General features: G+C 32.1%; 3 protein-coding genes across 3 annotated transcripts; 1 reads left to right on the top strand and 2 right to left on the bottom strand.

Moving 5' to 3' along the window:
* Positions 1-386: 386 nt before the first annotated feature.
* LOC107869875 (pollen allergen Sal k 5.0101) lies at positions 387-2,119 on the bottom strand. Its single transcript, XM_016716279.2, has 2 exons — positions 1,757-2,119; positions 387-987 (listed from the first exon to the last, which is right to left on the bottom strand). Exons 1-2 carry the CDS (start codon positions 1,956-1,958, stop codon positions 638-640), a joined length of 552 nt encoding a protein of 183 aa, XP_016571765.1. The 5' UTR covers positions 1,959-2,119; the 3' UTR covers positions 387-637.
* Positions 2,120-6,467: 4,348 nt separating this feature from the next.
* On the top strand, positions 6,468-9,330 carry LOC107868369 (senescence-specific cysteine protease SAG39-like). Its single transcript, XM_016715051.2, has 2 exons — positions 6,468-6,929; positions 8,602-9,330. The coding sequence occupies exons 1-2, from the start codon at positions 6,497-6,499 to the stop codon at positions 9,189-9,191; spliced, it is 1,023 nt and encodes a 340-aa protein (XP_016570537.1). The 5' UTR covers positions 6,468-6,496; the 3' UTR covers positions 9,192-9,330.
* Positions 9,331-9,852: 522 nt separating this feature from the next.
* LOC107868368 (zingipain-2) lies at positions 9,853-12,134 on the bottom strand. The gene is made up of 2 exons (XM_016715050.2): positions 11,584-12,134; positions 9,853-10,582 (listed from the first exon to the last, which is right to left on the bottom strand). The coding sequence occupies exons 1-2, from the start codon at positions 12,056-12,058 to the stop codon at positions 9,993-9,995; spliced, it is 1,065 nt and encodes a 354-aa protein (XP_016570536.1). The 5' UTR covers positions 12,059-12,134; the 3' UTR covers positions 9,853-9,992.
* Positions 12,135-13,049: the final 915 nt, after the last annotated feature.

Genomic DNA, 13,049 nt, shown 5'->3' on the forward strand with positions numbered 1-13,049 from the left:
GGGCAAATTCCGGTATAAATAAAATAAAATAAAATTAATTCCATATAAATAAGACCAATACACGTACTTGAATACGCCAATATATGTACTTGAATACGGGGTGTTACATTAAATAACGGACATAGTGAAGAACAAAGAGTGAGTAAAGAAAAGGGAAAGAAAGAGAACGACTAGGGATGGGGTTGGAGGCTTGGAGAGTTTGGGGGGCTGGGTGTGTAGGATGGATATAAATATAAAATCAGTTGATAATAAAAAAATGTGGGACCCATAGTTATTTTTGATTAAAAAAATACCCTTTCATAAGTATGATGTGATGAGCCTCTCCTACCATAAAATTTTCTGTAGTATATCATTCAAAATAAAAGACATGAAAAACACAAGCCACCTCAAATTCCAAAATGATGCATATACTTAAACAATGAGGTTATTTAAAAGGTAATTGTAGATAACTTTATTTAATACGTATACATTTGGTTACCTACAACAAATGTTAAATAATGACCTTCTATAAGAGGTTAAATTACATAGATAGTATCAAAATTCAATGCACTATATGTGCACCTACTTAATAAATGTCTTATAATTGAGTTAAACTGAATTCAGATATTAGCAGGAGTTAAGATTCTGTTTGCAATAATCAATTTTGATCGATTTGTTCGGGCAGTAATTCGAGTTCCTTAAACACTTGAGCGCATTCTGGAGAAACTTCTTTCTTCACGAAGAATAGAGGGTTCGCGTGTCGAGTGGTCTCAACGATACCATTCTTGTTAGTAATGGTGATTCTAGCAGACTCTTTTGTGAACTTTTCTTTTGGGATCTCATTGCAATCATCCATGGAGCTCTTCACAAGTATAGTCTCACAAATCTCGTTTTCGTGGTCACGTTCCGCGACGAGGCTGTACATCCCATCGTCCTCAGTTTTGCCCTCAACCGTGAAGGTTTCACTCTCGTCTGTTCGGTTCCTGCATTGCAACCGTACCTCAGCACCTGCATGCATCAATGGAATTAAGTAAATCGAAAAATGATAATATCTCTAATCATTTAACTTTTTTTAAATAAGAAGGTCACATGATTCAAATAATAGATTAGTAGGCAAAGATTCTGTTAGATTCTCAAAAAAGAAAATGCATAACATTTGAAGAATCTGATGCATATATATATTTTGAGATTTTTCAAGAATTCGAATGATATAGCTAAAACAATGACACATTATCAAAATGTCTTATATACATCTCATTATCCCCAAAATATATAATCTATTACAATGATCAGTACTCAAATCAAAATTATTATATATAACCACTAGACTACATAAAAAAAGTGATCACCTGCATGCATGCATGAAATTAAATAAATCGAAAAATGATACTGTCTCTAATCGTTTAAGCTTTTTTAAATAAGACGGTCAGATGATACAATTAATAGATTAGTAGGGCAGAGATTCTGTTAAATTCTCAGAAAAAGAAAGCATAGCATCTGAAGGACCTGACATGTATATTTTGATATTTTTCAAGAATTCGAACGATATAACTAAAACAATAACACATCATCAAAATGTCTTATGTACATCTCATTACCCCAAAATATATAGATCTATTAAATTGGTCAACACTCAAACCAAAATTGCTACATATATGCAACCACCAAACTACAAATTCAAAAAGTGATAATGATGAATAAAACATCATTTTTTTTTTTTCCATAAATTGGGCAAAAATAATTTTATATAAAAATTATTTACGCTGATGAAGTATACCTGACATGGGCTTGCTGAGCCTGGTTTCAAATAGAACGCGACAAACATCACAAAATACTCTTCCTTCTACACGGAACTGAGTTTGAGTCTGAGTTGGAGCTGGAGCTGGAGCTGAAGCTTCGCCCTCGGCCTGAATTACCCCAAAGAGGGAAAATAAACAAATAAAACTAGCAATTAGAATAATTTCACCTGATTTTGTCATTTTTTTTTGTTTTAAATTTTCTTGTTTTATTCTTTGTTTTTGGATGTTGCAATTATAAATCTGTGATTGAGGTGATGATTTATATTTTGCATTTTCAGTTATTGTTTTGAGGTTATCATGTTCTTTTGGTCTTTTTGTGGTTATAATATTATTTTATTTTACTTTTAATTGAATTATTTTTTCTAGTTATTGGGAAGTTTCCTCCTATTTTCACTATCTACCTTGTTTATAAGGTCGATAGGGTGTCAAATGGATGGATTGGTCTTCGATTGAATGGGTCAACCAGGTTAAATGACTAATGAGTCATAATTCAATTCGTCCAGATATTATATTATTCAAGTCAAATGCGATGCATATGGGTCAAACATCTTTAAATATAAAGTCACGATGTAACACGTCAAATTCAACATGTTACATCTTGAATAATTTTTTTTTAGTCATTCAGACTTATGATTAGCATCAAGATAGATTCTCTATATTACAACTCCTCGGGTGTACCTAGCTAGACCTTTTAGACTAACCTTTTGCCATCACAAACTTGAGTTATATCACATTTTTGAATTTCATCCTCAAAACAAATTATTAGCTAATATGACATGAATATTTAGTTATACTTTTTTTTAATCCAAGGAACCTGGATGGTCATGGTTGAAGCATGTGATAATAAACCCATGGACAAGTCCTGTATCAACTGAAATGGAATTGACATATTATTCAAAGTACAATGCAGCATGTAAAATAAAAGATATTTCGGTGCACAAAGCATCCCGCATGTGATCCGAGGCAAGACGACACCTCAAGGGGTGTGATGAGTCAATGTATCCTAATGCAAACATTGGTGGCTGCTTCCTCAGCTCGAATCCGTGACCTATAGATTTGGTGGCTAACACTATGTTCATTTCATTGTTTTCTTTATTAAGTTTTATTCTTTACATGTAAATACCATACTATAAATTCAGTTCCCGTCTTAAGCATATAAGCAAAACAACAAGAAGAAGTCATTAGAAGTAAGGCAATTAGCCATGACAGAAAAAGGGTTGAAAATGGCCATTCCATCATGCATGCTTCTGATGACAAACAATTTGTCAAATAAAGTCTTGTTATGTATTTTGGGATAAATTTATACCATCAACCAAATACATCATAAATTTTACCTTATCCGGTCTACCAAACAACCCCTAAGTCATGTCCTTTAATTTGTGACACTCTTATGGACATTGTATGTATTGCCCTTTTCTTTTAAGGGACAAAGAGAAAGGCTTAGCTAACAAAGAAATTGCATTTCTCATACTTTTTTCAAAGAGTAGGTAGGTAGGTGCAACTTATGAAGTTGAAGAGTAAGTTAGGGAGCGCTCCCCCCGAATGGGTCCCTACGCGACACGAATCCGGATTAGTCGGACTCCAGTGCGGATACCGGACACATCGGATGGGAAACCAAAAAAAAAAACTTGTGAAGTTGAAGTAGTCCCTTTGCTTCTCTTGAAAATTTTTGAACAGAAAGATATAAGGTCCTAATTTTGGTTTAAACTAACCTAGACGTACTTGCAATTTGTCCGATCCATTCCTTCCACAGACCACAATTATATTGCTGGTACAGTACTACTACTACAACAGAAGACTCCAATGGTAGTCGAGGTGCACGTAAGTCAAGTCCAGAGGCGGACCCACGTGTAATTTTGGGGTGTTCCGGTACCCACTAAACTCGACGTAGATTAGGTATAATTATATAAAAAACATAGAATAAATGGTATAATTTATTAAAATGCATCCAAAGAACAAACATATAGTTGGGTGTAGTGGCTTGAGGATGTGACTCCTGTGTCCAGCTTTCTGAGTTTGAATCCCTACAACAGCATACTAATTTTTATAAACTTTTTTGAGCACCCACAACCTTGAAATCCTGGGTCCGCTACTGGTCAAGTCGGCTCAAACACCACAGTTTGATGAGATGTAGCAGGTACTTAATGAAATAGTTGAAGTGCATGTAAGTTGGCTTGGACAACTAATTAAGAAATGAAAATTTAAAAGGGAGAGATTGGAGCAGTGACCATTGGTGGAATTTTACCTACTGGATGTATTCTTGGACAGTATTTGGCATTCAAAAGTCAGCCCACAAGGATCTCTCAACTCTAAACTTAACGACATACTTTCTTTTTATAGCCCGTTTGGATAAGCCAAAACAAAACAGTGGCTGAAAAAAAATGCTTTTGAAAGTGCTGAATTTATTTTAAAAGTGCAGTTAAGTATTTGGATAAAAGTGCTGAAACTTAAAAAAAGTTATTGATGTATTTGGTAAATAATGCTTTTAAGTACTTTTTTTTGTTAAAATGACTGAAATACCCTTATGGTTGTTAATAATATATAGAGTTAATTATTATTAATTTTTATTTCTAAAATGTTTCAAATTAAAATAAATATATATTTTAATATATATATATATATATATATATATATAAATATATTAAAAAAATATTTTCATGAATGACTATTAATTTGTGTGCTAAAAATATTTTTCTTTTAAAAGTTTAAAGTGTTGAATGTTTGTGTTTGAAAAATATAATTATATATTAAAAGATTATTTATTTCTTCATGGTTACGTTAAAATTTCGTATCATTAATTTATTTTTTTTAATTCAAATCGGGGCTAATTAGTCCATTTATTTATTTGAAAGTCAAAATAAAATTGTTGATTAAGGGTAAAATTGGAATAACATATAATTACAAGGGACAAAATAGTAATTTATATAGTCAACTTAAAATTTTAAAAAAATAAGCACCTACTTGGCTGTTTCTTGATTTTGGCTTAAAAAAAGTCAAAATCAACTTATTTTAAGTAACTTATAACTTTACCAAACACCATTATAAGCAACATAGTGCTTATAAGTTGTTTTGACCAACTTATAAGTATACCCAAACACCCTCTTAGTCTATTTTTTTAAAAAAATAACCCTGTTATGAGCCAGCCTAGCTAGCCTAGGTCCAATGTCGATACCTACATGGATGTCAAACGACTAGTTTTGGGGCCGAAAAGAAGCAACAAAACTGAAAGGCCTTCACAAGGATTGATCTGGGACCTAGGCCCACTGGGAAAAAACTTAGAGACTTTGAGTACGCATACTTTGGGAGGGGAGGTGTGTATGTAGTTAGGAATTAGAGTTTATAATTCATAGTCGTTGAGTTAAATGAATTAGAGTTTATAATTCCTATTAGTTGGTTACAAGAGTTTTGTAATCAGTCGTTGTTGAGGCTCAGAGTTATTTAGTGAAGTTGAGGTTAAATCTTGTAGAGGTGCAGGTCGTGGTTTTTTTTACACCTTTTTGAGCCGAGTGTTTTCCACGTAAAAACCGTTGTGTTCTTTACTTTCTGTTTTACTGCTTCCTTGGAACACGTCAGACAATCCATTTCATCGATAGGAAATTATTACATTAAAGTCACTGATCAGTAGGGCACGAACTCTAACAGGGTTAGAAATTGGTTTGTTACATATTCTTATTATTTTTTGACAACACTTTAATTTTAACTTTTCATATAACATATTTTAGACCATAAAATTAAGGAACATTTTGATACATTTGATAAAATTTTAATTTAAGATCACAAAATTCAAAAGTCTACTTTATTTTCTTAAATTTCATGTCGAGTCAAAACATATCATTCTCTTTGAAATGGAGGAAGCAATAGAGAGATTGCTAGATGTTGAAATTCAACACATATCACAACTCTAGTGTAATATTCTTACACGAGAGATATCTCCCATGCTTCTAATGTGTTTCTCAATTATTAATTCTAGGTTCTTTTTAGGGGGTGTTAATTGAAATTACACTCTTGCAGGGGCGGATTTAGAGTCTCGGGTGGGGTTCTCGGGAACTCAGTAATTTTCGTGCAGATCTAATATTTATATAGAGAAATTTAGTAAATATATAAGAATTATAAGTTAGAAACTCATAAATAAAATGTATTGTTGGCTTAATGGAATAGTGGGACTTGTAAAAGTTTTATTGAACTCTAGGTTGTGCGTTCAAATCCGTTTAATTTTATTTTTGTCTAACATAGGAAACCAATAAACTTTAAATTCTGAATCCGCCTTTGCTTGATCAAAACATGTTTACTTCCATAAAAGAGAATGTGTCATTACCAACCGTTCCTCCTTTCTATGATCTTGGTCACTAAGGTAATATTATCTACTTTCTACCAAGAAAATAAAAATAATAAATAAATTAAAGATGAACATAAAAATGAAATCTACTATATTAAATTAATTCCAATATATTATAAATTACAAAACAGGAAACAGACTTCCATATCTATTGCCTAAAAAAATATAAATAAAAAATAATTACCTCTTTTTTCCAATTTGTAATGCATTCATTTCGGTTTGAAGAAATATTCATATCTATTTTCTTGATTTGTTTCTGTTGTATTGTGTGGTTATACTTTAAAACATTTTAAAAAAAACTTCAAATAACCATAAAAATAGTTCTATAAATACCCCCTAAAATGTACTAAAACTTATTTATTCCAAAAATAAGTGTTAAATTATGGCTTTTATGTTCAAATTAAGACTCACTTTTTCTACTTTACTAGTATTACAATTGTGTATCAATCGAGCTACATCTCGTACTTTATACGAATCATCGATTGCTGAGAAACACGAACAATGGATGGCCCAGTACGGACGTGTATACAAAGATAAGATAGAAAAGGCGGAGAGGCTGAAGATATTCAAACAAAATTCAGAATATATTGAGTCGATCAACAATAATGGATCGCGAAGTTATTTATTAGGTATCAATGAATTTGCTGATCGTAAAAAAGAGGAATTAAAAGCCAAACGTAATGGATATAGAATAATATCATCTCAACAAAATAAAAAACCTATGTCTTTCATGTATGAAAATGTAACAGTACCATATATGATGGATTGGAGGACAAAAGGTGCTGTTACTGGAATTAAAGATCAAGGAGATTGTGGTGAGTTGAAAAAAAAATTCTATTTCAAATCTCTTAGCATTTTATTTTTTGATTATAATTGGCTCTATAAAATTATATTAGGCATTACAAGATCCAGGGATGGCTCAAGGGTAAGACTAGTAAAACGTTTGCTTTAGATTCTTGGTCTGGCTGCTAGTCCAGCGAGCCTTCCTAACCGCCGAGAGTGCAGCCTGTCTGTTGAAGTCCATAACGTAAGTAACTCAGTGCTCCATACAGGGGAAACGAAAGCAGAATTCATTCGGATCTTTCCATATGTTCAATCTCTTTTTAGCGGTTTCCCCGAGATCTTTATCATTAATGCACCCTTCATGTTGCTCATTCATGGAGTTGTATTTAGTACCTCTAAGAAATATGATTATCCACCATTAGTCGGTAATGTGGGTTGACGATAGTAAATTTTATGATTTTCAACTTTACTTGAAATAATAATGAAGATTGTATAATACGTCAAAAAAAAAAAAAAGAGAAATAATAAAGAAAGCTAAAACTATCTAATGTTTATTAGAAATGTTTTAGAATTTTGAATTAAACAACTCATACTTCATATTGATAACTAAAGTTCTAACAACAACATCCAAGTTAATGTATTGCAAATAAATGTCTAACATTTTATTCACTAGCATTAATCCTTACTTTTATTAATAATCGTATTAATATGTGAAGTTAAATGTTTACGTGTCTTTTAAAAATATAACACCAAAAACAACTAATATGCTACAACAAAAAAACAACTTTAAATTATTATACTATTATTTTTATATGTATGTGTAAGGTCTAAGATATGTTATCAAGTCTTGCCAAATTAAATTATTACACTACTTTATCTGCAACTAAAGTTACATTGAATTACTCATAATATGTGTTGTTGTGTTTCTTCCAGTGTCCAGTCTAAGGATTCTTTTATGATTTGGTTTGGTTGCCACTCCTTCTACTCCTGACTGATGGTGGAACTGGTTAGATATTTACAAAATAGTTCGTCTGCTTGACTCGTTACCTAGCCAAAACATCAGCTATTTGAGTTCTCTAAAATTATATTAGGCATTACAAGAACCATACAGTATTGTCAAGGATAATGTTATCAAGTCTATCCAAATTATTACACATATTATAGTCTATATATTTTTAGCAAAAGTAACTCCAACTTTATCTGGCGTCTATCTAAATTATTACACATATTATAGTCTATATATTTTTAGCAAAAGTAATTCCAACTTTATCTGGCTTAATGTTAGCTATTTACGAAATACTTCGCTTGCTTGGTTCCTTCTTAGTCAAACTACTTGATTATCTTCTCTAAAATTATATTAGGCATTGCAAGATTCATACGAGTATCGTCAAGATATAGTTATTATGTCTAGCCAACATGTTAGTAAAGTTGATGGATGGAACTAATTAGGTATTTAGAAAATAGTTCTCATGCTGGATTTCTTTGTTAGCCAAAACGTTAGCTACTTGATTACCTTCTCTAAAATTATGCTTGATATATGTTTCCCCAGCCAGTCATCCATCAATGACCTACAATCCGAAATGATGTTGGATTCGTCTAATTTTCCTTGTGTATTAACCTAATAGATCAACCTTCTCGCATTTTAAATACATTACTCTTATTATAATGTGGACGATTATTGAAGACATAGTAAAAAAAATGCAGGATGTTGTTGGGCGTTTTCAGCTGTGGGTGCTATAGAAGGAATCAACAAGATCAGAACTGGTAAATTGATTCCATTATCTGAGCAAGAGTTGGTAGATTGCGATATAGGTTCAAATGAGGGTTGTGATGGAGGTCTCATGGATTACGCGTTTGAGTTCATTATAAAAAACCACGGAATTACTTCAGAATTTGATTATCCTTACAAGGGATTCGATAGCACTTGTATGAAAAACAAATTATTCAACAATATCGCGAAAATTTCAAGTTATGAAGATGTTCCAACTAATAGCGAATCAGCATTGCTTAAAGCTGTTGCTAACCAACCTGTATCTGTTGCGATTGATGCTGGTGGATCTGATTTTCAATTTTATTCTAGTGGCGTGTTCTCAGGACATTGTGGAATTGAATTAGATCATGCTGTTACCGCGATTGGTTATGGACAAACTATAGATGGTATTAAATATTGGATCGTGAAGAACTCATGGGGGACTAGTTGGGGCGAAAATGGATACATGAGAATACTAAGAGACGTTGATGCTAAGGAAGGACTTTGTGGAATCGCCATGAATGCTTCTTACCCTATCACGTAAAGTTTTAACAAATACGATATTTTAATCTGATTTGATTAGGAGTATTATGTTATTTGTATCAAAATGTAATGTTGGATCTTGTCCAATGTATGAAAGGATTCAATTTTGAGAAGTGAAATACATTATTTTTAGCGAAATACATAGGTAGTTCTTTAAAATTGTTGTAAAATATCATTATTACATCTTATGGTTCAAACTATAAATCTATATCATACCGTACCATCAACCAATTATACCGTATAAATCTAATTTTAAAATTGCTAAATACATAGGTAGTTCTTTAAAATTGTTGTAAAATATCATTATTGCATTCAAAACTATAAATCTATATCATATCGTACCATCAACCAATTATATCGTATAAATCTAATTTCAAACTTAATCCTGAATATTTCACCTTATCTTCCGCATTAAATGACCTCTTAGTCATGACTACAATATATGATTTAAATTAAAGATATGTCATCAGGATGTTCTTTAATCTTATGGTCTCAAATGTATCACGTGGAAAGTTAAATTTAACGAGTCGCTAAAAAGGAAAAAGGTTAATCTTTTCGTAACGTACTACAAAGAAAAGTAGCTCAAATTACAAAACACAATTAAATATTTAACTTTCTGAGATAAAAATTATGAAAAATTCACACCTCAAAGATTCAACTTCTTTTTAATCAAAACAACATGCATATATATATATATATATATATATAGTACTACAATTATGTAATACAAGGACCTTTAATTTGAAATATTACAACATTAACCAAACAAGCACTAAAGTTGTGCTATATTTAGGTCAAATTTCTAAACAATAGGATAAGAAGCCAAAGTGGCTATTTGACAAATACCATCTTTAATTCCAATATCTCTAGCAATTTTCATATAACCATTTTCACCCCAACTAGTCCCCCAGGAGTTCTTAACTAGCCAATACTTCGCACCGTCTTCATTTGTCCCATAACCAATAATAGTAACGGCATGATTTAGTTGATCTCCACAATTTCCATCATAGACCCCACTCTGATAAGATTTAAAGTCTTCATTGATCGCGATACCGACCGAGACAGGTTGTCGCGCTACGGCTGTCAGTAATGCCGGTTCGCTAGATGCAGGTACATTTTCGTAACGGTTGATTTTTACGGCTGAGTCGACCGCGGATGCTCCTTGGCTCTTGCATGAATCTTGATTTTCCTCGTAAGGGTAGTCCGATTCCTTCGCAATTCCACCGTTATTTACGATGAAATCGTAGGCCGTGGTTATTAAACCGCCGTCACAACCGTTGTTTTCGGTTGTGCAATCGAGTAATTGTTGTTCCGAGAGTGAAATTAAATTGCCCAATGAGAGTTTGTTTGCTCCTTCTAAGGCCGCGACCGCGGAAAATGCCCAACAACATCCTATATATCGAATGCAATTTATAAATGAGTTTGAGTTTTATACACTGATCATAATATAATTCATTATACATAGTGGCAAGAGATTCATGATATAGTATATATGATTTTTAAAATCCATTTACATATTGTGTTATTCTGGCTAAGATGTGTCAATTGACTACCTAGTAACAAATAATGTAATTAGTAATTACATGTAAATCTATATATGATGATGAGCATAACCCCCTTTATTTTATTTTTTGTGACATTTCTTTTATAATTATTAGTCTGTTTCAAAAAGATTTACGCTTTTCTATATTTGAATATTCTCGTATTTTAAACTTTTCATTTTATTCTTAATGCCTTAACTTTATAGCTAGCCACAAAAATAGCAAGACAAGATCACTAGTTCGATGGATTTTTCAATCTGTCTTAAACTTCGTATCTAATTAAATTACACGGATGATGTAGATATTTGCAATACTACTTCCCTCGTCTCAGTTCTTGTGATGCACTTAAACTAGGCAAGGATTTTAACAAGGAAAAAAGATATTTTAAAATAAAGTAAAACATCTAGTACTTCCTGAACTATGGCCAAATTTACTACGACACACTCCAACTTCACGAGGGTCCTACTACGCCTGAACTAAATTTTAGCATATTTTGTCAATTTGTTTAGCTGATGTGGCACATCTAATGTGGGCCCCATTTTTAAGTAATAAAATAAAGGTGTCACGTCAGCACAAAAGGTTCACAAAAATACGATAAAATTGAGTTCGAGGATGGGGGTGGGTGGATGGGGGGCTAATAGGTCTCCTGTAAAGTTGGAGTGTGTGTCGTGACAACTTTGACGATAATTCGAAAATACTGAATGCTTATCTCTTTAAAATATATGGTCTAAAACATTCTATAAGTATTTCTATATAGATGGAGTATTTGACAAGAATAGAATATGGAATCAAAAAAAAGTCTAAAGTACAAGTAGTTAAAAAAATTCTTAGGATATGAAAATTGTAACTTACCACATTGACCTTGATCTTTGATACTTGTGACAACCCCACTTTTTCTCCAATCCATGTTAGATGGAACATCACTCATATTTTCATACATAAATGATGAAATTGTTGTTGGAGATAATTGTTTGGATTTTGTAGAAAAATACTTATTATAATTATTAAGTCCATGATTAGTAGTATAATACCTTAAAAATTCTTCAGAAGTAAGATCAGAAAATTTATTGATGCCTAATTTGTAAGACTTAGAACCATTATTGTTGAAAGACTCAATAAATTTCACATTTTCCTCGAAAATTTTCGCTCTTTTCGCCTTTTCTGTATCGTTTTTGTAAGTTCTTCCATGACGCGCCATCCATGATTCGTGTTTTTCTAACATGGATGATGATTCTTGAAGGTTTCTACAAGTGATTTGAGATGTATACATCCCAATAATCACAATGAGAAGAGTAAATTGTGTTTTCCATTCAAGAACCAAAGCCATTACAAAAAAATAAAATACTTCGTGTAAAATAATTTCTTTTGTATGTTGTAATATATTTTGATTGAAAGGCTCACAATGTTGTCATTTGGTATATAAGGGGCTATTTATAGGGATGTTAGGAATCTTAGTAATGGTTGATTTACATAAATGTCCTCTTTTTGGGTTACTATTTGAATTTTGGTCCCCATTTAAAAAGATGTGTAAAATATAACCTTTGAGTCAAGATTGACAAAAAATTAAAATGTTTGTCTTGTGTCTACAAAGTCTCAAAACCTGAATTAACGTTTTCTCATAAGATTTTTAGTTTCTGCAAAAGAGATCTTTACGTTGTGGTATAAATGATCCATGAGTTGTGAAGAAAAGGTTTTTAGCTAAATTTTGAGCTAAAATAGTCGAGAAATACTCTTAATATGGAGTGATATTATTCGCTTTAGATCAAGACCACACTATTTTTCCCCAAACACCGAAGTCCAAAGATTGTGCATGTGTCTTCAAAGCTACGGTTAATGTTGTAAATGACCCATAGACAAGCAAAGACAGTAAGTCGGGCTCATGCCACACTCTGTCATCCTCATAGTCGCCTCACCAAGTCATTGGCTCTGATGTCAATAATTGGGCTAAAATTGTCTAAAAGTACTCTTAATATGGTGTCTTATTGTCTGTTTTAAGCTAAATCCCTTCGGTGTTTTCAAAAGGCCTCGCATCATTAAGAATATTTAACACATTATAATTAGCTTTTTTTTTTTTTCAACTATCAATGTAGGACTTTATTCGCTTAACCAACACTAAATAGTATACCTCTAACAACCGGTGGAAAATAATGGGAATATTACTTTTAAAAGATTTCCAAGAAAATGGATCGAACATATTCACATATATCCACATGGAAATGCTTATTTGACAACCATTGCAGCATGAAATAGGAAGCTAAGGGGTACTCAAGAGGCATCATAAGTCAATTGAGCTAAATTAGAATAAAAACATATATAAA

This window comes from Capsicum annuum, chromosome 4 (assembly GCF_002878395.1).
Source record: "Capsicum annuum cultivar UCD-10X-F1 chromosome 4, UCD10Xv1.1, whole genome shotgun sequence".
NCBI classification, from domain to species: domain Eukaryota; kingdom Viridiplantae; phylum Streptophyta; class Magnoliopsida; order Solanales; family Solanaceae; genus Capsicum; species Capsicum annuum.